This window comes from Lithobates pipiens, unplaced genomic scaffold, assembly GCF_037356315.1.
Source record: "Lithobates pipiens isolate NorthernLeopardFrog02 unplaced genomic scaffold, aLitPip1_a1.2 Scaffold_106, whole genome shotgun sequence".
NCBI lineage: Eukaryota > Metazoa > Chordata > Amphibia > Anura > Ranidae > Lithobates > Lithobates pipiens.
This window is the reverse complement of record NW_027507692.1, coordinates 519576-546875: the sequence shown is the minus strand read 5'-3', so window position 1 is coordinate 546875 and position 27300 is coordinate 519576. Positions and strand designations below refer to the sequence as shown.

At 58.3% G+C, this 27300-nt stretch overlaps 1 protein-coding gene across 1 annotated transcript in view; it reads left to right on the top strand.

The window, feature by feature from the left end:
• Positions 1-12067: 12067 nt before the first annotated feature.
• The window catches only part of LOC143958481 (neuronal acetylcholine receptor subunit alpha-10-like), an 83899-nt gene continuing 68666 nt past the window's right edge, over positions 12068-27300 (top strand). Inside the window, exon 1 of the mRNA XM_077467820.1 lies at positions 12068-12329. Coding sequence (XP_077323946.1) covers positions 12284-12329 — 46 coding nt within the window. The 5' untranslated portion in view covers positions 12068-12283. The remainder of the gene's footprint in view (positions 12330-27300) is intronic.

Here is a 27300-nt window from a genome sequence, read left to right as displayed (position 1 = left end):
GCGAGGTGGGAATCCTCCGGTGTAATGGGGAAATCCGGGGAAGCGGTGTGGGAATCCTCCAGTGTAATGGGAAATCCGGGGAAGTGGGGTGGGAATCCTCCGGTGTAATGGGGAATTGCGGGGAAGCGGGGTGGGAATCCTCCGGTGTAATGGGGAAATCCGGGGAAGCGAGGTGGGAATCCTCCGGTGTAATGGGGAATTGCGGGGAAGCGGGGTGGGAATCCTCCGGTGTAATGGGGAAATCCGGGGAAGCGGGGTGGGAATCCTCCGGTGTAATGGGGAATTGCGGGGAAGCGGGGTGGGAATCCTACGGTGTAATGGGGAAATCCGGGGAAGCGGGGTGGGAATCCTCCGGTGTAATGGGGAATTGCGGGGAAGCGAGGTGGGAATCCTCCGGTGTAATGGGGAATCCGGGGAAGCGGGGTGGGAATCCTTCGGTGTAATGGGGAATTGCGGGGAAGCGGGGTGGGAATCCTCCGGTGTAATGGGGAATTGCGGGGAAGCGGGGTGGGAATCCTCCGGTGTAATGGGGAATTGCGGGGAAGCGGGGTGGGAATTCTCCGGTGTAATGGGAAATCCGGGGAAGCGGGGTGGGAATCCTCCGGTGTAATGGGAAATCCGGGGAAGCGGGGTGGGAATCCTCCGGTGTAATGGGAAATCCGGGGAAGCGGGGTGGGAATCCTCCGGTGTAATGGGAAATCCGGGGAAGCGGGGTGGGAATCCTCCGGTGTAATGGGGAATTGCGGGGAAGCGGGGTGGGAATCCTCCGGGGTAATGGGGAATTGCGGGGAAGCGGGGTGGGAATCCTCCGGTGTAATGGGGAATTGCGGGGAAGCGGGGTGGGAATCCTCCGGTGTAATGGGGAATTTCGGGGAAGCGGGGTGGGAATCCTCCGGTGTAATGGGAAATCCGGGGAAGCGGGGTGGGAATCCTCCGGTGTAATGGGGAATTGCGGGGAAGCGGGGTGGGAATCCTCCGGTGTAATGGGGAATTGCGGGGAAGCGGGGTGGGAATCCTCCGGTGTAATGGGGAATTTCAGGGAAGCGGGGTGGGAATCCTCCGGTGTAATGGGGAATTGCCGGGAAGCGGGGTGGGAATCCTCCGGTGTAATGGGGAATTGCGGGGAAGCGGGGTGGGAATCCTCCGGTGTAATGGGGAATTGCGGGGAAGCGGGGTGGGAATCCTCCGGTGTAATGGGGAATTGCGGGGAAGCGGGGTGGGAATCCTCCGGTGTAATGGGGAATTGCGGGGAAGCGGGGTGGGAATCCTCCGGTGTAATGGGGAATTTCAGGGAAGCGGGGTGGGAATCCTCCGGTGTAATGGGGAATTGCGGGGAAGCGGGGTGGGAATCCTCCGGTGTAATGGGGAATTGTGGGGAAGCGGGGTGGGAATCCTCCGGTGTAATGGGGAATTGCGGGGAAGCGGGGTGGGAATCCTCCGGTGTAATGGGGAATTGTGGGGAAGCGGGGTGGGAATCCTCCGGTGTAATGGGGAATTTCGGGGAAGCGGGGTGGGAATCCTCCGGTGTAATGGGGAATTTCGGGGAAGCGGGGTGGGAATCCTCCGGTGTAATGGGGATTTGCGGGGAAGCGGGGTGGGAATCCTCCGGTGTAATGGGGAATTGCGTGGAAGCGGGGTGGGAATCCTTCGGTGTAATGGGGAATTCCGGGGAAGCGGGGTGGGAATCCTCCGGTGTAATGGGGAATTGCGGGGAAGCGGGGTGGGAATCCTCTGGTGTAATGGGGAATTGCGGGGAAGCGAGGTGGGAATCCTCCGGTGTAATGGGGAAATCCGGGGAAGCGGGGTGGGAATCCTCCGGTGTAATGGGGAATTCTGGGGAAGCGGGGTGGGAATCCTCCGGTGTAATGGGGAATTGTGGGGAAGCGGGGTGGGAATCCTCCGGTGTAATGGAGAAATCCGGGGAAGCGGGGTGGGAATCCTCCGGTGTAATGGGGAATTGCGGGGAAGCGGGGTGGGAATCCTCCGGTGTAATGGGGAAATCCGGGGAAGCGGGGTGGGAATCCTCCGGTGTAATGGGGAATTGCGGGGAAGCGAGGTGGGAATCCTCCGGTGTAATGGGGAAATCCGGGGAAGCGGTGTGGGAATCCTCCAGTGTAATGGGGAATTGCGGGGAAGCGGGGTGGGAATCCTCTGGTGTAATGGGGAATTGCGGGGAAGCGGGGTGGGAATCCTCCGGTGTAATGGGGAATTGCGGGGAAGCGGGGTGGGAATCCTCCGGTGTAATGGGGAAATCCGGGGAAGCGAGGTGGGAATCCTCCGGTGTAATGGGGAATTGCGGGGAAGCGGGGTGGGAATCCTCCGGTGTAATGGGGAAATCCGGGGAAGCGGGGTGGGAATCCTCCGGTGTAATGGGGAATTGCGGGGAAGCGGGGTGGGAATCCTACGGTGTAATGGGGAATTGCGGGGAAGCGGGGTGGGAATCCTCTGGTGTAATGGGGAATTGCGGGGAAGCGGGGTGGGAATCCTCCGGTGTAATGGGGAATTGCGGGGAAGCGGGGTGGGAATCCTCCGGTGTAATGGGGAAATCCGGGGAAGCGAGGTGGGAATCCTCCGGTGTAATGGGGAATTGCGGGGAAGCGGGGTGGGAATCCTCCGGTGTAATGGGGAAATCCGGGGAAGCGGGGTGGGAATCCTCCGGTGTAATGGGGAATTGCGGGGAAGCGGGGTGGGAATCCTACGGTGTAATGGGGAAATCCGGGGAAGCGGGGTGGGAATCCTCCGGTGTAATGGGGAATTGCGGGGAAGCGAGGTGGGAATCCTCCGGTGTAATGGGGAATTGCGGGGAAGCGGGGTGGGAATCCTCTGGTGTAATGGGGAATTGCGGGGAAGCGGGGTGGGAATCCTCCGGTGTAATGGGGAATTGCGGGGAAGCGGGGTGGGAATCCTCCGGTGTAATGGGGAAATCCGGGGAAGCGAGGTGGGAATCCTCCGGTGTAATGGGGAATTGCGGGGAAGCGGGGTGGGAATCCTCCGGTGTAATGGGGAAATCCGGGGAAGCGGGGTGGGAATCCTCCGGTGTAATGGGGAATTGCGGGGAAGCGGGGTGGGAATCCTACGGTGTAATGGGGAAATCCGGGGAAGCGGGGTGGGAATCCTCCGGTGTAATGGGGAATTGCGGGGAAGCGAGGTGGGAATCCTCCGGTGTAATGGGGAAATCCGGGGAAGCGGGGTGGGAATCCTCCAGTGTAATGGGAAATCCGGGGAAGTGGGGTGGGAATCCTCCGGTGTAATGGGGAATTGCGGGGAAGCGGGGTGGGAATCCTCCGGTGTAATGGGGAAATCCGGGGAAGCGGGGTGGGAATCCTCCGGTGTAATGGGGAAATGCGGGGGAAGCGGGGTGGGAATCCTCCGGTGTAATGGGGAATTCCGGGGAAGCGGGGTGGGAATCCTCCGGTGTAATGGGGAATTTCGGGGAAGCGGGGTGGGAATCCTCCGGTGTAATGGGGATTTGCGGGGAAGCGGGGTGGGAATCCTCCGGTGTAATGGGGAATTGCGTGGAAGCGGGGTGGGAATCCTTCGGTGTAATGGGGAATTGCGGGGAAGTGGGGTGGGAATCCTCCGGTGTAATGGGGAATTCCGGGGAAGCGGGGTGGGAATCCTCCGGTGTAATGGGGAATTGCGGGGAAGCGGGGTGGGAATCCTCTGGTGTAATGGGGAATTGCGGGGAAGCGAGGTGGGAATCCTCCGGTGTAATGGGGAAATCCGGGGAAGCGGGGTGGGAATCCTCCGGTGTAATGGGGAATTCTGGGGAAGCGGGGTGGGAATCCTCCGGTGTAATGGGGAATTGTGGGGAAGCGGGGTGGGAATCCTCCGGTGTAATGGGGAAATCCGGGGAAGCGGGGTGGGAATCCTCCGGTGTAATGGGGAATTGCGGGGAAGCGGGGTGGGAATCCTCCGGTGTAATGGGGAAATCCGGGGAAGCGGGGTGGGAATCCTCCGGTGTAATGGGGAATTGCGGGGAAGCGAGGTGGGAATCCTCCGGTGTAATGGGGAAATCCGGGGAAGCGGGGTGGGAATCCTCCAGTGTAATGGGAAATCCGGGGAAGTGGGGTGGGAATCCTCCGGTGTAATGGGGAATTGCGGGGAAGCGGGGTGGGAATCCTCCGGTGTAATGGGGAAATCCGGGGAAGCGAGGTGGGAATCCTCCGGTGTAATGGGGAATTGTGGGGAAGCGGGGTGGGAATCCTCCGGTGTAATGGGGAAATCCGGGGAAGCGGGGTGGGAATCCTCCGGTGTAATGGGGAATTGCGGGGAAGCGGGGTGGGAATCCTACGGTGTAATGGGGAAATCCGGGGAAGCGGGGTGGGAATCCTCCGGTGTAATGGGGAATTGCGGGGAAGCGAGGTGGGAATCCTCCGGTGTAATGGGGAAATCCGGGGAAGCGGGGTGGGAATCCTCCAGTGTAATGGGAAATCCGGGGAAGTGGGGTGGCAATCCTCCGGTGTAATGGGGAATTGCGGGGAAGCGGGGTGGGAATCCTCCGGTGTAATGGGGAAATCCGGGGAAGCGGGGTGGGAATCCTCCGGTGTAATGGGGAAATGCGGGGGAAGCGGGGTGGGAATCCTCCGGTGTAATGGGGAATTGTGGGGAAGCGGGGTGGGAATCCTCCGGTGTAATGGGGAATTGTGGGGAAGCGGGGTGGGAATCCTCCGGTGTAATGGGGAATTCCAGGGAAGCGGGGTGGGAATCCTACGGTGTAATGGGGAATTGTGGGGAAGCGGGGTGGGAATCCTCCGGTGTAATGGGAAATCCGGGGAAGCGGGGTGGGAATCCTTCGGTGTAATGGGGAATTGCGGGGAAGCGGGGTGGGAATCCTCCGGTGTAATGGGGAATTGCGGGGAAGCGGGGTGGGAATCCTCCGGTGTAATGGGGAATTGCGGGGAAGCGGGGTGGGAATTCTCCGGTGTAATGGGAAATCCGGGGAAGCGGGGTGGGAATCCTCCGGTGTAATGGGGAATTGCGGGGAAGCGGGGTGGGAATCCTCCGGGGTAATGGGGAATTGCGGGGAAGCGGGGTGGGAATCCTCCGGTGTTATGGGGAATTGCGGTGAAGCGGGGTGGGAATCCTCCGGTGTAATGGGGAATTTCGGGGAAGCGGGGTGGGAATCCTCCGGTGTAATGGGATATCCGGGGAAGCGGGGTGGGAATCCTCCGGTGTAATGGGGAATTTCGGGGAAGCGGGGTGGGAATCCTCCGGTGTAATGGGGAATTGCGGGGAAGCGGGGTGGGAATCCTCCGGTGTAATGGGGAATTTCAGGCAAGCGGGGTGGGAATCCTCCGGTGTAATGGGGAATTGCGGGGAAGCGGGGTGGGAATCCTCCGGTGTAATGGGGAATTGCGGGGAAGCGGGGTGGGAATCCTCCGGTGTAATGGGGAATTGCGGGGAAGCGGGGTGGGAATCCTCCGGTGTAATGGGGAATTGTGGGGAAGCGGGGTGGGAATCCTCCGGTGTAATGGGGAATTTCGGGGAAGAGGGGTGGGAATCCTCCGGTGTAATGGGGAATTTCGGGGAAGCGGGGTGGGAATCCTCCGGTGTAATGGGGAATTGCGGGGAAGCGGGGTGGGAATCCTCCGGTGTAATGGGGAATTGCGTGGAAGCGGGGTGGGAATCCTTCGGTGTAATGGGGAATTCCGGGGAAGCGGGGTGGGAATCCTCCGGTGTAATGGGGAATTGCGGGGAAGCGGGGTGGGAATCCTTCGGTGTAATGGGGAATTCCGGGGAAGCGGGGTGGGAATCCTCCGGTGTAATGGGGAATTGCGGGGAAGCGGGGTGGGAATCCTCTGGTGTAATGGGGAATTGCGGGGAAGCGAGGTGGGAATCCTCCGGTGTAATGGGGAAATCCGGGGAAGCGGGGTGGGAATCCTCCGGTGTAATGGGGAATTCCGGGGAAGCGGGGTGGGAATCCTCCGGTTTAATGGGGAATTGCGGGGAAGCGGGGTGGGAATCCTCCGGTGTAATGGGGAATTCCGGGGAAGCGGGGTGGGAATCCTCCGGTGTAATGGGGAATTGCGGGGAAGCGGGGTGGGAATCCTCCGGTGTAATGGGGAATTGCGGGGAAGCGGGGTGGGAATCCTCCGGTGTAATGGGGAATTTCGGGGAAGCGGGGTGGGAATCCTCCGGTGTAATGGGGAATTGCGGTGAAGCGGGGTGGGAATCCTCCGGTGTAATGGGGAATTGCGGGGAAGTGGGGTGGGAATCCTCCAGTGTAATGGGGAATTGTGGGGAAGCGGGGTGGGAATCCTCCGGTATAATGGGGAATTGCGGGGAAGCGGGGTGGGAATCCTCCGGTGTAATGGGGAATTTTGGGGAAGCGGGGTGGGAATCCTCCCGTGTAATGGGGAATTGTGGGGAAGCGGGGTGGGAATCCTCCGGTGTAATGGGGAATTGCGGGGAAGCGGGGTGGGAATCCTACGGTGTAATGGGGAATTGTGGGGAAGCGGGGTGGGAATCCTCCGGTGTAATGGGGAATTGCGGGGAAGCGGGGTGGGAATCCTCCGGTGTAATGGGGAATTGCGGGGAAGCGGGGTGGGAATCCTCCGGTGTAATGGGGAATTGCGGGGAAGCGGGGTGGGAATCCTCCGGTGTAATGGGGAATTCCGGGGAAGCGGGGTGGGAATCCTCCGGTGTAATGGGGAATTGTGGGGAAGCGGGGTGGGAATCCTCCGGTGTAATGGGGAATTGCGGGGAAGCGGGGTGGGAATCCTCCGGTGTAATGGGGAATTGTGGGGAAGCGGGGTGGGAATCCTCCGGTGTAATGGGGAATTGCGGGGAAGTGGGGTGGGAATCCTCCGGTGTAATGGGGAATTGTGGGGAAGCGGGGTGGGAATCCTCCGGTGTAATGGGGAATTGCGGGGAAGCGGGGTGGGAATCCTCCAGTGTAATGGGGAATTGCGGGGAAGCGGGGTGGGAATCCTCCGGTGTAATGGGGAATTGTGGGGAAGCGGGGTGGGAATTCTCCGGTGTAATGGGGAATTGCGGGGAAGTGGGGTGGGAATCCTCCGGTGTAATGGGGAATTGCGGGGAAGCGGGGTGGGAATCCTCCGGTGTAATGGGGAAATCCGGGGAAGCGAGGTGGGAATCCTCCGGTGTAATGGGGAATTGCGGGGAAGCGGGGTGGGAATCCTCCGGTGTAATGGGGAAATCCGGGGAAGCGGGGTGGGAATCCTCCGGTGTAATGGGGAATTGCGGGGAAGCGGGGTGGGAATCCTCCGGTGTAATGGGGAATTGCGGGGAAGCGGGGTGGGAATCCTCCGGTGTAATGGGGAATTGTGGGAAAGCGGGGTGGGAATCCTCCGGTGTAATGGGGAATTGCGGGGAAGCGGGGTGGGAATCCTCCGGTGTAATGGGGAATTGCGGGGAAGCAGGGTGGGAATCCTCCGGTGTAATGGGGAATTTTGGGGAAGCGGGGTGGGAATCCTCCGGTGTAATGGGGAATTGCAGGGAAGCGGGGTGGGAATCCTCCGGTGTAATGGGGAATTTTGGGGAAGCGGGGTGGGAATCCTCCGGTGTAATGGGGAATTGCGGGGAAGCGGGGTGGGAATCCTCCGGTGTAATGGGGAATTTTGGGGAAGCGGGGTGGGAATCCTCCGGTGTAATGGGGAATTCCGGGGAAGCGGGGTGGGAATCCTCCGGTGTAATGGGGAATTGCGGGGAAGCGGGGTGGGAATCCTCCGGTGTAATAGGGAATTTCGGGGAAGCGGGGTGGGAATCCTCCGGTGTAATGGGGAATTGCGGGGAAGCGGGGTGGGAATCCTCCGGTGTAATGAGGAATTGCGGGGAAGCGGGGTGGGAATCCTCCGGTGTAATGGGGAATTGCGGGGAAGCGGGGTGGGAATCCTCCGGTGTAATGGGGAATTGTGGGGAAGCGGGGTGGGAATCCTCCGGTGTAATGGGGAATTCCGGGGAAGCGGGGTGGGAATCCTCCGGTGTAATGGGGAATTGCGGGGAAGCGGGGTGGGAATCCTCCGGTGTAATGGGGAATTGCGGGGAAGCGGGGTGGGAATCCTCCGGTGTAATGGGGAATTTCGGGGAAGCGGGGTGGGAATCCTCCGGTGTAATGGGGAATTGCGGTGAAGCGGGGTGGGAATCCTCCGGTGTAATGGGGAATTGCGGGGAAGTGGGGTGGGAATCCTCCAGTGTAATGGGGAATTGTGGGGAAGCGGGGTGGGAATCCTCCGGTATAATGGGGAATTGCGGGGAAGCGGGGTGGGAATCCTCCGGTGTAATGGGGAATTTTGGGGAAGCGGGGTGGGAATCCTCCCGTGTAATGGGGAATTGTGGGGAAGCGGGGTGGGAATCCTCCGGTGTAATGGGGAATTGCGGGGAAGCGGGGTGGGAATCCTACGGTGTAATGGGGAATTGTGGGGAAGCGGGGTGGGAATCCTCCGGTGTAATGGGGAATTGCGGGGAAGCGGGGTGGGAATCCTCCGGTGTAATGGGGAATTGCGGGGAAGCGGGGTGGGAATCCTCCGGTGTAATGGGGAATTGCGGGGAAGCGGGGTGGGAATCCTCCGGTGTAATGGGGAATTCCGGGGAAGCGGGGTGGGAATCCTCCGGTGTAATGGGGAATTGTGGGGAAGCGGGGTGGGAATCCTCCGGTGTAATGGGGAATTGCGGGGAAGCGGGGTGGGAATCCTCCGGTGTAATGGGGAATTGTGGGGAAGCGGGGTGGGAATCCTCCGGTGTAATGGGGAATTGCGGGGAAGTGGGGTGGGAATCCTCCGGTGTAATGGGGAATTGTGGGGAAGCGGGGTGGGAATCCTCCGGTGTAATGGGGAATTGCGGGGAAGCGGGGTGGGAATCCTCCAGTGTAATGGGGAATTGCGGGGAAGCGGGGTGGGAATCCTCCGGTGTAATGGGGAATTGTGGGGAAGCGGGGTGGGAATTCTCCGGTGTAATGGGGAATTGCGGGGAAGTGGGGTGGGAATCCTCCGGTGTAATGGGGAATTGCGGGGAAGCGGGGTGGGAATCCTCCGGTGTAATGGGGAAATCCGGGGAAGCGAGGTGGGAATCCTCCGGTGTAATGGGGAATTGCGGGGAAGCGGGGTGGGAATCCTCCGGTGTAATGGGGAAATCCGGGGAAGCGGGGTGGGAATCCTCCGGTGTAATGGGGAATTGCGGGGAAGCGGGGTGGGAATCCTCCGGTGTAATGGGGAATTGCGGGGAAGCGGGGTGGGAATCCTCCGGTGTAATGGGGAATTGTGGGAAAGCGGGGTGGGAATCCTCCGGTGTAATGGGGAATTGCGGGGAAGCGGGGTGGGAATCCTCCGGTGTAATGGGGAATTGCGGGGAAGCAGGGTGGGAATCCTCCGGTGTAATGGGGAATTTTGGGGAAGCGGGGTGGGAATCCTCCGGTGTAATGGGGAATTGCAGGGAAGCGGGGTGGGAATCCTCCGGTGTAATGGGGAATTTTGGGGAAGCGGGGTGGGAATCCTCCGGTGTAATGGGGAATTGCGGGGAAGCGGGGTGGGAATCCTCCGGTGTAATGGGGAATTTTGGGGAAGCGGGGTGGGAATCCTCCGGTGTAATGGGGAATTCCGGGGAAGCGGGGTGGGAATCCTCCGGTGTAATGGGGAATTGCGGGGAAGCGGGGTGGGAATCCTCCGGTGTAATAGGGAATTTCGGGGAAGCGGGGTGGGAATCCTCCGGTGTAATGGGGAATTGCGGGGAAGCGGGGTGGGAATCCTCCGGTGTAATGAGGAATTGCGGGGAAGCGGGGTGGGAATCCTCCGGTGTAATGGGGAATTGCGGGGAAGCGGGGTGGGAATCCTCCGGTGTAATGGGGAATTGTGGGGAAGCGGGGTGGGAATCCTCCGGTGTAATGGGGAATTTCGGGGAAGCGGGGTGGGAATCCTCCGGTGTAATGGGGAATTTCGGGGAAGCGGGGTGGGGATCCTCCGGTGTAATGGGGAATTGCGGGGAAGCGGGGTGGGAATCCTCCAGTGTAATGGGGAATTGCGGGGAAGTGGGGTGGGAATCCTCCGGTGTAATGGGGAATTGCGGGGAAGCGGGGTGGGAATCCTCTGGTGTAATGGGGAATTCCGGGGAAGCGGGGTGGGAATCCTCCGGTGTAATGGGGAATTCCGGGGAAGCGGGGTGGGAATCCTCCGGTGTAATGGGGAATTGTGGGGAAGCGGGGTGGGAATCCTCCGGTGTAATGGGGAATTGCGGGGAAGCGGGGTGGGAATCCTCCTGTGTAATGGGGAATTCCGGGGAAGCGGGGTGGGAATCCTCCGGTGTATTGGGGAATTGTGGGGAAGCGGGGTGGGAATCCTCCGGTGTAATGGGGAATTGCGGGGAAGCGGGGTGGGAATCCTCCGGTGTAATGGGGAATTGTGGGGAAGCGGGGTGGGAATCCTCCGGTGTAATGGGGAATTGCGGGGAAGCGGGGTGGGAATCCTCCGGTGTAATGGGGAATTGCGGGGAAGCGGGGTGGGAATCCTCCGGTGTAATGGGGAATTGCGGGGAAGCGGGGTGGGAATCCTCCGGTGTAATGGGGAATTCCGGGGAAGCGGGGTGGGAATCCTCCGGTGTAATGGGGAATTGTGGGGAAGCGGGGTGGGAATCCTCCGGTGTAATGGGGAATTGCGGGGAAGCGGGGTGGGAATCCTCCGGTGTAATGGGGAATTGTGGGGAAGCGGGGTGGGAATCCTCCGGTGTAATGGGGAATTTCGGGGAAGCGGGGTGGGATTCCTCCGGTGTAATGGGGAATTGCGGGGAAGCGGGGTGGGAATCCTCCGGTGTAATGGGGAATTGCGGGGAAGCGGGGTGGGAATCCTCCGGTGTAATGGGGAATTGCGGGGAAGCGGGGTGGGAATCCTCCGGTGTAATGGGGATTTCCGGGGAAGCGGGGTGGGAATCCTCCGGTGTAATGGGGAATTCCGGGGAAGCGGGGTGGGAATCCTCCGGTGTAATGGGGAATTTTGGGGAAGCGGGGTGGGAATTCTCCGGTGTAATGGGGAATTGCGGGGAAGCGGGGTGGGAATCCTCCGGTGTAATGGGGAATTTTGGGGAAGCGGGGTGGGAATCCTCCGGTGTAATGGGGAATTGCGGGGAAGCGGGGTGGGAATCCTCCGGTGTAATCGGAAATCCGGGGAAGCGGGGGGGGAATCCTCCGGTGTAATGGGGAATTGCGGGGAAGCGGGGTGGGAATCCTCCAGTGTAATCGGAAATCCGGGGAAGCGGGGGGGGGAATCCTCCGGTGTAATGGGGAATTGCGGGGAAGCGGGGTGGGAATCCTCCGCTGTAATGGGGAATTTCGGGGAAGCGGGGTGGGAATCCTCCGGTGTAATGGGGAATTGCGGGGAAGCGGGGTGGGAATCCTCCGGTGTAATGGGGAATTTCGGGGAAGCGGGGTGGGAATCCTCCGGTGTAATGGGGAATTGCGGGGAAGCGGGGTGGGAATCCTCCTGTGTAATGGGGAATTTCGGGGAAGCGGGGTGGGAATCCTCCGGTGTAATAGGGAATTTCGGGGAAGCGGGGTGGGAATCCTCCGGTGTAATAAGGAATTGCGGGGAAGCGGGGTGGGAATCCTCCGGTGTAATGGGGAATTGCGGGGAAGCGGGGTGGGAATCCTCCGGTGTAATGGGGAATTCCGGGGAAGCGGGGTGGGAATCCTGCGGTGTAATGGGGAATTTCGGGGAAGCGGGGTGGGAATCCTCCGGTGTAATAGGGAATTTCGGGGAAGCGGGGTGGGAATCCTCCGGTGTAATAAGGAATTGCGGGGAAGCGGGGTGGGAATCCTCCGGTGTAATGGGGAATTGCGGGGAAGCGGGGTGGGAATCCTCCGGTGTAATGGGGAATTGCGGGGAAGCGGGGTGGGAATCCTCCGGTGTAATGGGGAATTGCGGGGAAGCGGGGTGGGAATCCTCCGGTGTAATAGGGAATTTCGGGGAAGCGGGGTGGGAATCCTCCGGTGTCGGGAAGGTAATTAAAGTGGAGGATGGGATGACGGAGGAGCCGGCAGGTGTCAGGTGATGGAGGAGGAGGATTGGAGGGATTGGAGTGGGGGGAGGAGGAAGGAGAAGAGGAGATGAGAAGACACAACAGTCGGGAGAGGAGGATGGAATGACAGTACAGCTCTGCAGACATGCTGCCCTCTTATATCACTCATACAGCTTTCCAGGACCCTCATACTGAGACCCCCATGTGCTGAGGACCCCCATGTGCTGAGGACCCCCATGTGCTGAGGACTCTGTGTGCACCCCCAGGACATGAAACCCACTGATCACCCCGACATCTCATCTCCCTAAACCAGATCACCATGAGACTGCTGGCTATCCTCAGCTGCTGGATATCCATCCTTCCAGGTAAGTGCAGAGCTTCTGGAGACCCCCATACACCTGATAACAGGAGACCCCCATACACCTCCACCTGATCACAGGAGACCCCCATACACCTCCCCCTGATCACAGGACACCCCCATACTCCTCCACCTGATAACAGGAGACCCCCATACACCTCCCCCTGATCACAGGACACCCCCATACCCCTCCACCTGATCACAGGAGACCCCCATACACCTCCCCCTGATCACAGGAGACCCCCATACTCCTCCGCCTGATCACAGGAAACCCCCATACACCTCCACCTGATCACAGGAGACCCCCATACACCTCCACCTGATCACAGGAGACCCCCATACACCTCCCCATGATCACAGGAGACCCCCATACCCCTCCACCTGATCACAGGAAACCCCCATACCTCTCCACCTGATCACAGGAAACCCCCATACCTCTCCACCTGATCACAGGAGACCCCCATACACCTCCACCTGATCACAGGAGACCCCCATACTCCTCCACCTGATAACAGGAGACCCCCATACCCCTCCACCTGATCACAGGAGACCCCCATACCCCTCCACCTGATCACAGGAAACCCCCATACATCTCCACCTGATCACAGGAGACCCCCATACTCCTCCGCCTGATCACAGAAGACCCCCATACCCCTCCGCCTGATCACAGGAGACCCCCATACCCCTCCACCTGATCACAGGAGACCCCCATACACCTCCACCTGATCACAGGAGACCCCCATACACCTCCCCCTGATCACAGGACACCCCCATACTCCTCCACCTGATAACAGGAGACCCCCATACACCTCCCCCTGATCACAGGACACCCCCATACCCCTCCACCTGATCACAGGAGACCCCCATACACCTCCCCCTGATCACAGGAGACCCCCATACTCCTCCGCCTGATCACAGGAAACCCCCATACACCTCCACCTGATCACAGGAGACCCCCATACACCTCCACCTGATCACAGGAGACCCCCATACACCTCCCCATGATCACAGGAGACCCCCATACCCCTCCACCTGATCACAGGAAACCCCCATACCTCTCCACCTGATCACAGGAAACCCCCATACCTCTCCACCTGATCACAGGAGACCCCCATACACCTCCACCTGATCACAGGAGACCCCCATACTCCTCCACCTGATAACAGGAGACCCCCATACCCCTCCACCTGATCACAGGAGACCCCCATACCCCTCCACCTGATCACAGGAAACCCCCATACATCTCCACCTGATCACAGGAGACCCCCATACTCCTCCGCCTGATCACAGAAGACCCCCATACCCCTCCGCCTGATCACAGGAGACCCCCATACCCCTCCACCTGATCACAGGAGACCCCCATACACCTCCACCTGATCACAGGAGACCCCCATACCCCTCCACCTGATCACAGGAAACCCCCATACTCCTCCACCTGATCACAGGAGACCCCCATACCTCTCCACCTGGTCACAACAGACCCCCATACCTCTCCACCTCATCACAGGAGACCCCAATACTCCTCCCCCTGATCACAGGAGACCCCCATACCTCTCCACCTGATCACAGGAGACCCCCATACTCCTCCACCTGATCACAGGAGACCCCCATACTCCTCTATCTGATCACAGGAGACCCCCATACTCCTCCATCTGATCACAGGAGACACCCATACCCCTCCACCTGATCACAGGAGACCCCCATACCCCTCCACCTGATCACAGAAGACCCCCATACCTCTCCACCTGGTCACAGGAGACCCCCATACCCCTCCCCGTAATCACAGGAGACCCTCATACTCCTCCATCTGATCACAGGAGATCCCCATACCTCTCCCCCTGATCACAGGAGACCCCCATACTCCTCCATCTGATCACAGGAGACCCCCATACCCCTTCACCTGATCACAGGAGACCCCCATACCCCTCCACCTGATCACAGGAGACCCCCATACTACACCTGATCACAGGACACCCTCATACCTCTCCACCTTCTCACAGGAGACCCCCATACCCCTCCACCTGATCACAGGAGACCCCCATTCCCCTCCACCTGATCACAGGAGACCCCCATACCCCTTCACCTGATCACAGGAGACCCCCATACCCCTCCACCTGATCACAGGAGACCCCCATACCCCTTCACCTGATCACAGGAGACCCCCATACCCCCTCACCTGATCACAGGAGACCCCCATACCTCTCCACCTGATCACTGGAGACCCCCATACCCCTCCACCTGATCACTGGAGACCCCCATACCCCTCCACCTGATCACAGGAGACCCCCATACCTCTCCACCTGATCACAGGAGACCCCCATACCTCTCCACCTGATCACAGGAGACCCCCATACTCCTCCGCCTGATCACAGGAGACCCCCATACCTCTCCACCTGATCACAGGAGACCCCCATACTCCTCCACCTGATCACAGGAGACCCCCATACTCCTCCGCCTGATCACAGGAGACCCCTATACCTCTCCACCTGGTCACAGGAGACCCCCATACTCCTCCGCCTGATCACAGGAGACCCCCATACCTCTCCACCTGATCACAGGAGACCCCCATACCTCTCCACCTGATCACAGGAGACCCCCATACCCCTCCACCTGATCACAGGAGACCCCCATACTCCTCCGCCTGATCACAGGAGACCCCCATACCTCTCCACCTGATCACAGGAGACCCCCATACTCCTCCACCTGATCACAGGAGACCCCCATACTCCTCCGCCTGATCACAGGAGACCCCCATACTCCTCCACCTGATCACAGGAGACCCCTATACCCATCACCTGTCTGTGCAATGATCTGTACCCCATCAAAGGATCCCTGAGACTTTTCCCCAATTTAGAAGATTAATGTGTAATAATTCTTCACCAGCAATCTTCTCTTTTTTTTATTGTTTTTGCAAATTCCAATTTTTATATTAAGTGCAAAATGTGAACGGTCAGCTCTCCATATTTCCCGGTCAGGTCTCCATATTTCCCGGTCAGATCTCCATATTTCCCGGTCAGATCTCCATATTTCCCGGTCAGATCTCCATATTTCACGGTCACATCTCCATATTTCCCGGTCACATCTCCATATTTCCCGGTCACATCTCCATATTTCCCGGTCACATCTCCATATTTCCCGGTCAGATCTCCATATTTCCCGGTCAGATCTCCATATTTCACTGTCACATCTCCATATTTCACGGTCACATCTCCATATTTCCCGGTCACATCTCCATATTTCCCGGTCAGGTCTCCATATTTCCCGGTCAGGTCTCCATATTTCCCGGTCAGATCTCCATATTTCATCAGATGACATCTGTAGATCTTCTATTTCTGGAACGCTTGTCTTCCCTCTATAGTTACATTAGTAGTAATCTCAGGGGTGATCTCAGGGGTGATCTCAGTAGCAATCTCAGGGGTAATCTCAGTATCGATCTCAGGGGTAATCTCAGTAGCGATCTCAGGGGTAATCTCAGTAGCGATCTCAGGGGTGATCTCAGTAGCGATCTCAGGGGTAATCTCAGTATCGATCTCAGGGGTAATCTCAGTAGCGATCTCAGGGGTGATCTCAGTAGCGATCTCAGGGGTGATCTCAGTATCGATCTCAGGGGTAATCTCAGTATCGATCTCAGGGGTAATCTCAGTAGCGATCTCAGGGGTGATCTCAGTAGCGATCTCAGGGGTGATCTCAGTAGCAATCTCAGGGGTAATCTCAGTAGCGATCTCAGGGGTAATCTCAGTATCGATCTCAGGGGTGATCTCAGTAGCGATCTCAGGGGTGATCTCAGTAGCGATCTTAGGGGTAATCTCAGGGGTGAACCCAGTAGCAATCTCGGGGTGTTCTCAGCGATCTCAGGGGTAATCTCCTCCATCAATGATCCTTCCCTCCATCAATGATCCTTCCCTCCCCACCTCCATCAATGAGCCTTCCCTCCCCACCTCCATCAATGAGCCTTCCCTCCCCACCTCCATCAATGAGCCTTCCCTCCCCACCTCCATCAATGAGCCTTCCCTCCCCACCTCCATCAATGATCCTTCCCTCCCCACCTCCATCAATGAGCCTTCCCTCCCCTCCTCCATCAACGAGCCTTCCCTCCCCACCTCCATCAATGAGCCTTCCCTCCCCTCCTCCATCAATGAGCCTTCCCTCCTCCACCTCCAAAAATGAGCCTTCCCTCCCCACCTCCATCAATGAGCCTTCCCTCCCCACCTCCATCAATGATCCTTCCCTCCCCTCCTCCATCAATGAGCCTTCCCACCCCACCTCAATCAATGATCCTTCCCTCCCCTCCTCCATCAATGAGCCTTCCCTCCCCACCTCCATCAATGAGCCTCCCCTTCTCCCCATCTCCATCAATGAGCCTTCCCTCCTCCCCACCTCCATCAATGAGCCTCCCCTTCCCCCTATCTCCACCAATGAGCCTCCCCTCCTTCCCACCTCCATCAATGAGTATTCCCTCCCCACCTCCATCAATGAGCCTTCCTTCCCCACCTCCATCAATGAACCTCCCCTTCTCCCCATCTCCATCAACGAGCCTCCCCTCCTCCCCACCTCCATCAATGAGCCTCCCCTTCTCCCTATCTCCACCAATGAGCCTCCCCTACCTCCCCTCCTCCATCAATGAGCCTTTCTTCCCCACCTCCATCTATGAGCCTTCCCTCCCCACCTCCATCTATGAGCCTTCCCTCCCCACCTCCATCAATGAGCCTTCCTTCCCCACCTCCATCAATGAGCCTCCCCTTCTTCCCATCTCAATCAATGAGCCTCCCCTCCTCTCCACCTCCATCAATGAGCCTTCCCTCCCCACCTCCATCAATGAGCCTCCCCTTCTCCCCATCTCCATCAATGAGCCTCCCCTTCTCCCCATCTCAATCAATGAGCCTCCCCTCCTCCACACCTCCATCAATGAGCCTTCCCTCCCCACCTCCATCAATGAGCCTCCCCTCCTCCCCACCTCCATCAATGAGCCTTCCCTCCTCCACCTCCAAAAATGAGCCTTCCCTCCCCACCTCCATCAATGAGCCTTCCCTCCCCACCTCCATCAATGATCCTTCCCTCCCCTCCTCCATCAATGAGCCTTCCCACCCCACCTCAATCAATGATCCTTCCCTCCCCTCCTCCATCAATGAGCCTTCCCTCCCCACCTCCATCAATGAGCCTCCCCTTCTCCCCATCTCCATCAATGAGCCTTCCCTCCTCCCCACCTCCATCAACGAGCCTCCCCTTCCCCCTATCTCCACCAATGAGCCTCCCCTCCTTCCCACCTCCATCAATGAGTATTCCCTCCCCACCTCCATCAATGAGCCTTCCTTCCCCACCTCCATCAATGAACCTCCCCTTCTCCCCATCTCCATCAACGAGCCTCCCCTCCTCCCCACCTCCATCAATGAGCCTCCCCTTCTCCCTATCTCCACCAATGAGCCTCCCCTACCTCCCCTCCTCCATCAATGAGCCTTTCTTCCCCACCTCCATCTATGAGCCTTCCCTCCCCACCTCCATCTATGAGCCTTCCCTCCCCACCTCCATCAATGAGCCTTCCTTCCCCACCTCCATCAATGAGCCTCCCCTTCTTCCCATCTCAATCAATGAGCCTCCCCTCCTCTCCACCTCCATCAATGAGCCTTCCCTCCCCACCTCCATCAATGAGCCTCCCCTTCTCCCCATCTCCATCAATGAGCCTCCCCTTCTCCCCATCTCAATCAATGAGCCTCCCCTCCTCCACACCTCCATCAATGAGCCTTCCCTCCCCACCTCCATCAATGAGCCTCCCCTCCTCCCCACCTCCATCAATGAGCCTTCCCTCCCCACGTCCATCAGTGAGCCTTCCCTCCCCACCTCCATCAATGAGCCTTCCCTCCCCATCTCCATCAATGAGCCTTCCCTCCCCACCTCCACCAATGAGCCTTCCCTCACCACCTCCATCAATGAGCCTTCCCTCCCTACCTCCATCAATGAGCCTTCCCTCCCCCACCTCCATCAATGATCCTTCCCTCCCCCACCTCCATCAATGAGCCTTCCCTTCCCATCTCCATCAATAAGCCTCCCCTCTCCACCTCCATTAATGAGCCTCCCCTCCCCACCTCCATCAATGATCCTTCCCTCCCCCACCTCCATCAATGATCCTTCCCTCCCCCACCTCCATCAATGATCCTTCCCTCCCCCACCTCCATCAATGATCCTTCCCTCCCCCACCTCCATCAATGATCCTTCCCTCCCCCACCTCCATCAATGATCCTTCCCTCCCCCACCTCCATCAATGATCCTTCCCTCCCCCACCTCCATCAATGAGCCTTCCCTTCCCATCTCCATCAATAAGCCTCCCCTCTCCACCTCCATTAATGAGCCTCCCCTCCCCACCTCCATCAATGATCCTTCCCTCCCCACCTCCATCAATGATCCTTCCCTCCCCACCTCCATCAATGAGCCTTCCCTCCCCCACCTCCATCAATGATCCTTCCCTCCCCCACCTCCATCAATGATCCTTCCCTCCCCCACCTCCATCAATGATCCTTCCCTCCCCACCTCCATCAATGAGCCTTCCCTCCCCACCTCCATCAATGAGCCTTCCCTCCCCACCTCCATCAATAATCCTTCCCTCCCCACCTCCATCAATGAGCCTTCCCTCCCCCACCTCCATCAATGATCCTTCCCTCCCCCACCTCCATCAATGAGCCTTCCCTTCCCATCTCCATCAATGAGCCTCCCCTCTCCACCTCCAATAATGAGCCTCCCCTCCCCACCTCCATCAATGATCCTTCCCTCCCCCACCTCCATCAATGATCCTTCCCTCCCCACCTCCATCAATGATCCTTCCCTCCCCACCTCCATCAATGAGCCTTCCCTCCCCCACCTCCATCAATGATCCTTCCCTCCCCCACCTCCATCAATGATCCTCCCCTCCTCCCCACCTCCATCAATGAGCCTTCCCTCCCCACCTCCATCAATGAGCCTCCCCTTCGCCCCATCTCCATCAATGAGCCTCCCCTTCTCCCCATCTCAATCAATGAGCCTCCCCTCCTCCACACCTCCATCAATGAGCCTTCCCTCCCCACCTCCATCAATGAGCCTCCCCTCCTCCCCACCTCCATCAATGAGCCTTCCCTCCCCACCTCCATCAGTGAGCCTTCCCTCCCCACCTCCATCAATGAGCCTTCCCTCCCCATCTCCATCAATGAGCCTTCCCTCCCCACCTCCATCAATGAGCCTTCCCTCCCTACCTCCATCAATGAGCCTTCCCTCCCCCACCTCCATCAATGATCCTTCCCCCCCACCTCCATCAATGAGCGTTCCCTTCCCATCTCCATCAATGAGCCTCCCCTCTCCACCTCCAATAATGAGCCTCCCCTCCCCACCTCCATCAATGATCCTTCCCTCCCCCACCTCCATCAATGATCCTTCCCTCCCCACCTCCATCAATGATCCTTCCCTCCCCACCTCCATCAATGAGCCTTCCCTCCCCCACCTCCATCAATGATCCTTCCCTCCCCAACCTCCATCAATGATCCTTCCCTCCCCCACCTCCATCAATGATCCTTCCCTCCCCACCTCCATCAATGAGCCTTCCCTCCCCACCTCCATCAATGAGCCTTCCCTCCCCACCTCCATCAATAATCCTTCCCTCCCCACCTCCATCAATGAGCCTTCCCTACCCACCTTCATCAATGAGCCTCCCCTCCTCCATCAATGAGCCTTCTCTCCCCACCTCCATCAATGACCCTTCCCTCCCCACCTCCATCAATGAGCCTTCCCTCCCCATCTCCATCAATGAGTGTTCCCTGCCCACCTCCATCAATGAGCCTTCCCTCCTCCACCTCCATCAATGAACCTTCCCTCCCCACCTGCATCAATGAGCCTTCCCTCCCCACCTCCATCAATGAGCCTTCCCTCCCCACCTCCATCAATGAGCCTTCCCTCACCACCTCCATCAATGAGCCTTCCCTCACCCCCTCCATCAATGAGCGTTTCCTCACCACCTCCATCAATGAGCCTTCCCTCACCACCTCCATCAATGAGCGTTCCCTCCCCACCTCCATCAATGAGCCTTCCCTTCTCCCCATCTCAATCAATGAGCCTCCCCTTCTCCCCATCTCAATCAATGAGCCTCCCCTCCTCCACACCTCCATCAATGAGCCTTCCCTCCCCACCTCCATCAATGAGCCTTCCCTCCCCACCTCCATCAGTGAGTCTTCCCTCCCCACCTCCATCAATGAGCCTTCCCTCCCCATCTCCATCAATGAGCCTTCCCTCCCCACCTCCATCAATGAGCCTTCCCTCACTACCTCCATCAATGAGCCTTCCCTCCCCCACCTCCATCAATGATCCTTCCCTCCCCCACCTCCATCAATGAGCCTTCCTTCCCCACCTCCATCAATGAGCCTCCCCTTCTTCCCATCTCAATCAATGAGCCTCCCCTCCTCTCCACCTCCATCAATGAGCCTTCCCTCCCCACCTCCATCAATGAGCCTCCCCTTCTCCCCATCTCCATCAATGAGCCTCCCCTTCTCCCCATCTCAATCAATGAGCCTCCCCTCCTCCACACCTCCATCAATGAGCCTTCCCTCCCCACCTCCATCAATGAGCCTCCCCTCCTCCCCACCTCCATCAATGAGCCTTCCCTCCCCACGTCCATCAGTGAGCCTTCCCTCCCCACCTCCATCAATGAGCCTTCCCTCCCCATCTCCATCAATGAGCCTTCCCTCCCCACCTCCACCAATGAGCCTTCCCTCACCACCTCCATCAATGAGCCTTCCCTCCCTACCTCCATCAATGAGCCTTCCCTCCCCCACCTCCATCAAGGATCCTTCCCTCCCCCACCTCCATCAATGAGCCTTCCCTTCCCATCTCCATCAATAAGCCTCCCCTCTCCACCTCCATTAATGAGCCTCCCCTCCCCACCTCCATCAATGATCCTTCCCTCCCCCACCTCCATCAATGATCCTTCCCTCCCCCACCTCCATCAATGATCCTTCCCTCCCCCACCTCCATCAATGATCCTTCCCTCCCCCACCTCCATCAATGATCCTTCCCTCCCCCACCTCCATCAATGATCCTTCCCTCCCCCACCTCCATCAATGATCCTTCCCTCCCCCACCTCCATCAATGAGCCTTCCCTTCCCATCTCCATCAATAAGCCTCCCCTCTCCACCTCCATTAATGAGCCTCCCCTCCCCACCTCCATCAATGATCCTTCCCTCCCCACCTCCATCAATGATCCTTCCCTCCCCACCTCCATCAATGAGCCTTCCCTCCCCCACCTCCATCAATGATCCTTCCCTCCCCCACCTCCATCAATGATCCTTCCCTCCCCCACCTCCATCAATGATCCTTCCCTCCCCACCTCCATCAATGAGCCTTCCCTCCCCACCTCCATCAATGAGCCTTCCCTCCCCACCTCCATCAATAATCCTTCCCTCCCCACCTCCATCAATGAGCCTTCCCTCCCCCACCTCCATCAATGATCCTTCCCTCCCCCACCTCCATCAATGAGCCTTCCCTTCCCATCTCCATCAATGAGCCTTCCCTCCCCACCTCCATCAATGAGCCTCCCCTTCTCCCCATCTCCATCAATGAGCCTCCCCTTCTCCCCATCTCAATCAATGAGCCTCCCCTCCTCCACACCTCCATCAATGAGCCTTCCCTCCCCACCTCCATCAATGAGCCTCCCCTCCTCCCCACCTCCATCAATGAGCCTTCCCTCCCCACCTCCATCAGTGAGCCTTCCCTCCCCACCTCCATCAATGAGCCTTCCCTCCCCATCTCCATCAATGAGCCTTCCCTCCCCACCTCCATCAATGAGCCTTCCCTCCCTACCTCCATCAATGAGCCTTCCCTCCCCCACCTCCATCAATGATCCTTCCCCCCCCACCTCCATCAATGAGCGTTCCCTTCCCATCTCCATCAATGAGCCTCCCCTCTCCACCTCCAATAATGAGCCTCCCCTCCCCACCTCCATCAATGATCCTTCCCTCCCCCACCTCCATCAATGATCCTTCCCTCCCCACCTCCATCAATGATCCTTCCCTCCCCACCTCCATCAATGAGCCTTCCCTCCCCCACCTCCATCAATGATCCTTCCCTCCCCAACCTCCATCAATGATCCTTCCCTCCCCCACCTCCATCAATGATCCTTCCCTCCCCACCTCCATCAATGAGCCTTCCCTCCCCACCTCCATCAATGAGCCTTCCCTCCCCACCTCCATCAATAATCCTTCCCTCCCCACCTCCATCAATGAGCCTTCCCTACCCACCTTCATCAATGAGCCTCCCCTCCTCCATCAATGAGCCTTCTCTCCCCACCTCCATCAATGACCCTTCCCTCCCCACCTCCATCAATGAGCCTTCCCTCCCCATCTCCATCAATGAGTGTTCCCTGCCCACCTCCATCAATGAGCCTTCCTTCCTCCACCTCCATCAATGAACCTTCCCTCCCCACCTGCATCAATGAGCCTTCCCTCCCCACCTCCATCAATGAGCCTTCCCTCCCCACCTCCATCAATGAGCCTTCCCTCACCACCTCCATCAATGAGCCTTCCCTCACCACCTCCATCAATGAGCGTTTCCTCACCACCTCCATCAATGAGCCTTCCCTCACCACCTCCATCAATGAGCGTTCCCTCCCCACCTCCATCAATGAGCCTTCCCTTCTCCCCATCTCAATCAATGAGCCTCCCCTTCTCCCCATCTCAATCAATGAGCCTCCCCTCCTCCACACCTCCATCAATGAGCCTTCCCTCCCCACCTCCATCAATGAGCCTTCCCTCCCCACCTCCATCAGTGAGTCTTCCCTCCCCACCTCCATCAATGAGCCTTCCCTCCCCATCTCCATCAATGAGCCTTCCCTCCCCACCTCCATCAATGAGCCTTCCCTCACTACCTCCATCAATGTGCCTTCCCTCCCCCACCTCCATCAATGATCCTTCCCTCCCCCACCTCCATCAATGAGCCTTCCCTTCCCATCTCCATCAATGAGCCTCCCCTCTCCACCTCCAATAATGAGCCTCCCCTCCCCACCTCCATCAATGATCCTTCCCTCCCCCGCCTCCATCAATGATCCTTCCCTCCCCACCTCCATCAATGATCCTTCCCTCCCCACCTCCATCAATGAGCCTTCCCTCTCCCACCTCCATCAATGATCCTTCCCTCCCCCACCTCCATCAATGATCCTTCCCTCCCCCACCTCCATCAATGATCCTTCCCTCCCCACCTCCATCAATGAGCCTTCCCTCCCCACCTCCATCAATGAGCCTTCCCTCCCCACCTCCATCAATAATCCTTCCCTCCCCACCTCCATCAATGAGCCTTCCCTCCCCACCTTCATCAATGAGCCTCCCCTCCTCCATCAATGAGCCTTCTCTCCCCATCTCCATCAATGAGTGTTCCCTGCCCACCTCCATCAATGAGCCTTCCCTCCCCACCCTCATCAATGAGCCTTCCCTCCCCACCTCCATCAATGAGCCTTCCCTCACCACCTCCATCAATGAGCCTTCCCTCACCACCTCCATCAATGAGCGTTTCCTCACCACCTCCATCAATGAGCCTTCCCTCCCCACCTCCATCAATGAGCCTTCCCTCCCCACCTTCAACAATGAGCCTTCCCTCCCCACCTCCATCAATGAACCTTTCTCCACCCCCACCTCCTTCAATGAGCCTTCCCTTCCCATCTCCATCAATGAGCCTCCCCCCACCTCCATTAATGAGCCTCCCCTCCCCACCTCCATCAATGATCCTTCCCTCCCCCACCTCCATCAATGATCCTTCCCTCCCCCACCTCCATCAATGAGCCTTCCCTCCCCACCTCAATCAATGACCCTTCCCTCCCCACCTCCATCAATGACCCTTCCCTCCCCCCCTCCATCAATGAGGCTTTCCCTCCCCCCCTCCGTCAATGAGCCTTCCCTCCCCACCTCCATCAATGATCCTTCCCTCCCCCACCTCCATCAATGAGCCTCCCCTCCTCCATCAATGAGCGTTCCCTCCTCCCACCTCCATCAATGAGCCTTCTCTCCCCACCTCCATCAATGAACCTTCCCTCCTCACCTCCATCAATGAGCCTTCCCTCCCCATCTCCATCAATGAGTCTTCCCTCCCCACCTCCATCAATGATCCTTCCCTCCCCCACCTCCATCAATGATCCTTCCCTCCCCACCTCCATCAATGAGCCTTCCCTCCCCACCTCCATCAATGAGCCTTCCCTCCCCACCTCCATCAATAATCCTTCCCTCCCCACCTCCATCAATGAGCCTTCCCTCCCCACCTTCATCAATGAGCCTCCCCTCCTCCATCAATGAGCCTTCTCTCCCCACCTCCATCAATGACCCTTCCTTCCCCACCTCCATCAATGAGCCTTCCCTCCCCATCTCCATCAATGAGTGTTCCCTGCCCACCTCCATCAATGAGCCTTCCCTCCCCACCCTCATCAATGAGCCTTCCCGCCCCCACCTCCATCAATGAGCCTTCCCTCCCTTCCTCCATCAATGAGCCTTCCCTCCTCCACCTCCATCAATGAACCTTCCCTCCCCACCTCCATCAATGAGCCTTCCCTCCCCACCTCCATCAATGAGCTTTCCCTCCCCACCTACATCAATGAGCCTTCCCTCCCCCCCACCTTCATCAATGAGCCTTCCCTCCCCACCTCCATCAATGAGCCTTCCCTCACCACCTCCATCAATGAGCGTTCCCTCACCACCTCCATCAATTAGCCTTCCCTCACCACCTCCATCAATGAGCCTTCCCTCCCCACCTCCATCAATGAGCCTTCCCTCCCCTACCTCCATCAATGAGCCTTCCCTCCCCCACCTCCATTAATGAACCTTTCTCCACCCCCACCTCCTTCAATGAGCCTTCCCTTCCCATCTCCAACAATGAGCCTCCCCCTCACCTCCATTAATGAGCCTCCCCTCCCCACCTGCATCAATGATCCTTCCCTCCCCCACCTCCATCAATGATCCTTCCCTCCCCCACCTCCATCAATGAGCCTTCCCTCCCTTCCTCCATCAATGAGCGTTCCCTCCCCCCACCTCCATCAATGAGCCTTCCCTCCCCACCTCAATAAATGACCCTTCCCCCCCCCTCCATCAATGAGGCTTTCCCTCCCCCCACCTCCATCAATGAGCCTTCCCTCCCCATCTCCATCAATGATCCTTCCCTCCCCCACCTCCATCAATGAGCCTCCCCTCCTCCATCAATGAGCGTTCCCTCCCCCCACCTCCATCAATGAGCCTTCTCTCCCCACCTCCATCAATGACCCTTCCCTCCTCACCTCCATCAATGAGCCTTCCCTCCCCATCTCCATCAATGAGCGTTCCCTCCCCACCTCCATCAATGAGCCTTCCCTCCCCACCTCCATCAATGAGCCTTCCCTCCCCACCTCCATCAATGAGCCTTCCCTCCCCACCTCCATCAATGAGCCTTCCCTCCTCCCCACCTCCATCAATGAGCCTTCCCTCCTCCCCACCTCCATCAATGAGCCTTCCCTCCTCCCCACCTCCATCAGTGAGCCTTCCCTCCCCACCTCCATCAATGAGCCTTCCCTCCCCACCTCCATCAATGAGCCTTCCCTTCTCAACTCCATCAATGAACCTTCCCTCCCCACCTCCATCAATGACCCTTCCCTCCCCACCTCCATCAATGAGCCTTTCCATCCCCCCACCTCCATCAATGAGTGTTCCCTCCCCACCTCCATGAATGACCCTTCCCTCCCCACCTCCATCAATGACCCTTCCCTCCCCACCTCCATCAATGAGCCTTCCCTCCCCATCTCCATCAATTAGTGGTCCCTTCCCCCCTCCATCAATGAGCCTTCCCTCCCCACCCTCATCAATGAGCCTTCCCTCCCCACCTCCATCAATGACCCTTCCCTCCTCCCCACCTCCATCAATGAGCCTTCCCTCCTCCCCACCTCCATCAGTGAGCCTTCCCTCCCCACCTCCATCAATGAGCCTCCCCTCCTCCATCAATGAGCGTTCCTTCCCTCCACCTCCATCAATGAGCCTTCTCTCCGCACCTCAATCAATGAGCCTTCCCTCCCCATCTCCATCAATGAGCCTTCTCTCCCCACCTCCATCAATGAGCCTTCCCTCCCCACCTCCATCAATGAGCCTTCCCTCCCCTCCTCCATCAATGAGCCTTCCCTCCTCCACCTCCATCAATGAACCTTCCCTCCTCCACCTCCATCAATGAGCCTTCCCTCACCACCTCCATCAATGAGCCTTCCCTCCCCACCTCCATCAATGAGCCTTCCCTCCCCTCCTCCATCAATGAGCCTTCCCTCCTCCACCTCCATCAATGAACCTTCCCTCCCCACCTCCATCAATGAGCCTTCCCTCCCCATCTCCATCAATGAGCCTTCCCTCCCCAACTCCATCAATGAGCCTTCCCTCACCACCTCCATCAATGAGCCTTCCCTCCCTACCTCCATCAATGAGCCTTCCCTCCCCCACCTCCATCAATGAACCTTTCTCCACCCCCACCTCCTTCAATGAGCCTTCTCTTCCCATCTCCATCAATGAGCCTCCCCTCTCCACCTCCATTAATGAGCCTCCCCTCCCCACCTCCATCAATGATCCTTCCCTCCCCCACCTCCATCAATGATCCTTCCCTCCCCCACCTCCATCAATGATCCTTCCCTCCCCCACCTCCATCAATGATCCTTCCCTCCACCACCTCCATCAATGATCCTTCCCTCCCCACCTCCATCAATGAGCCTTCCCTCCCCACCTCCATCAATGAGCCTTCCCTCCCCACCTCCATCAATGAGCCTTCCCTCCCCACCTCCATCAATAATCCTTCCCTCCCCACCTCCATCAATGAGCCTTCCCTCCCCACCTTCATCAATGAGCCTCCCCTCCTCCATCAATGAGCCTTCTCTCCCCACCTCCATCAATGACCTTTCCCTCCCCACCTCCATCAATGAGCCTTCCCTCCCCATCTCCATCAATGAGTGTTCCCTGCCCACCTCCATCAATGAGCCTTCCCTCCCC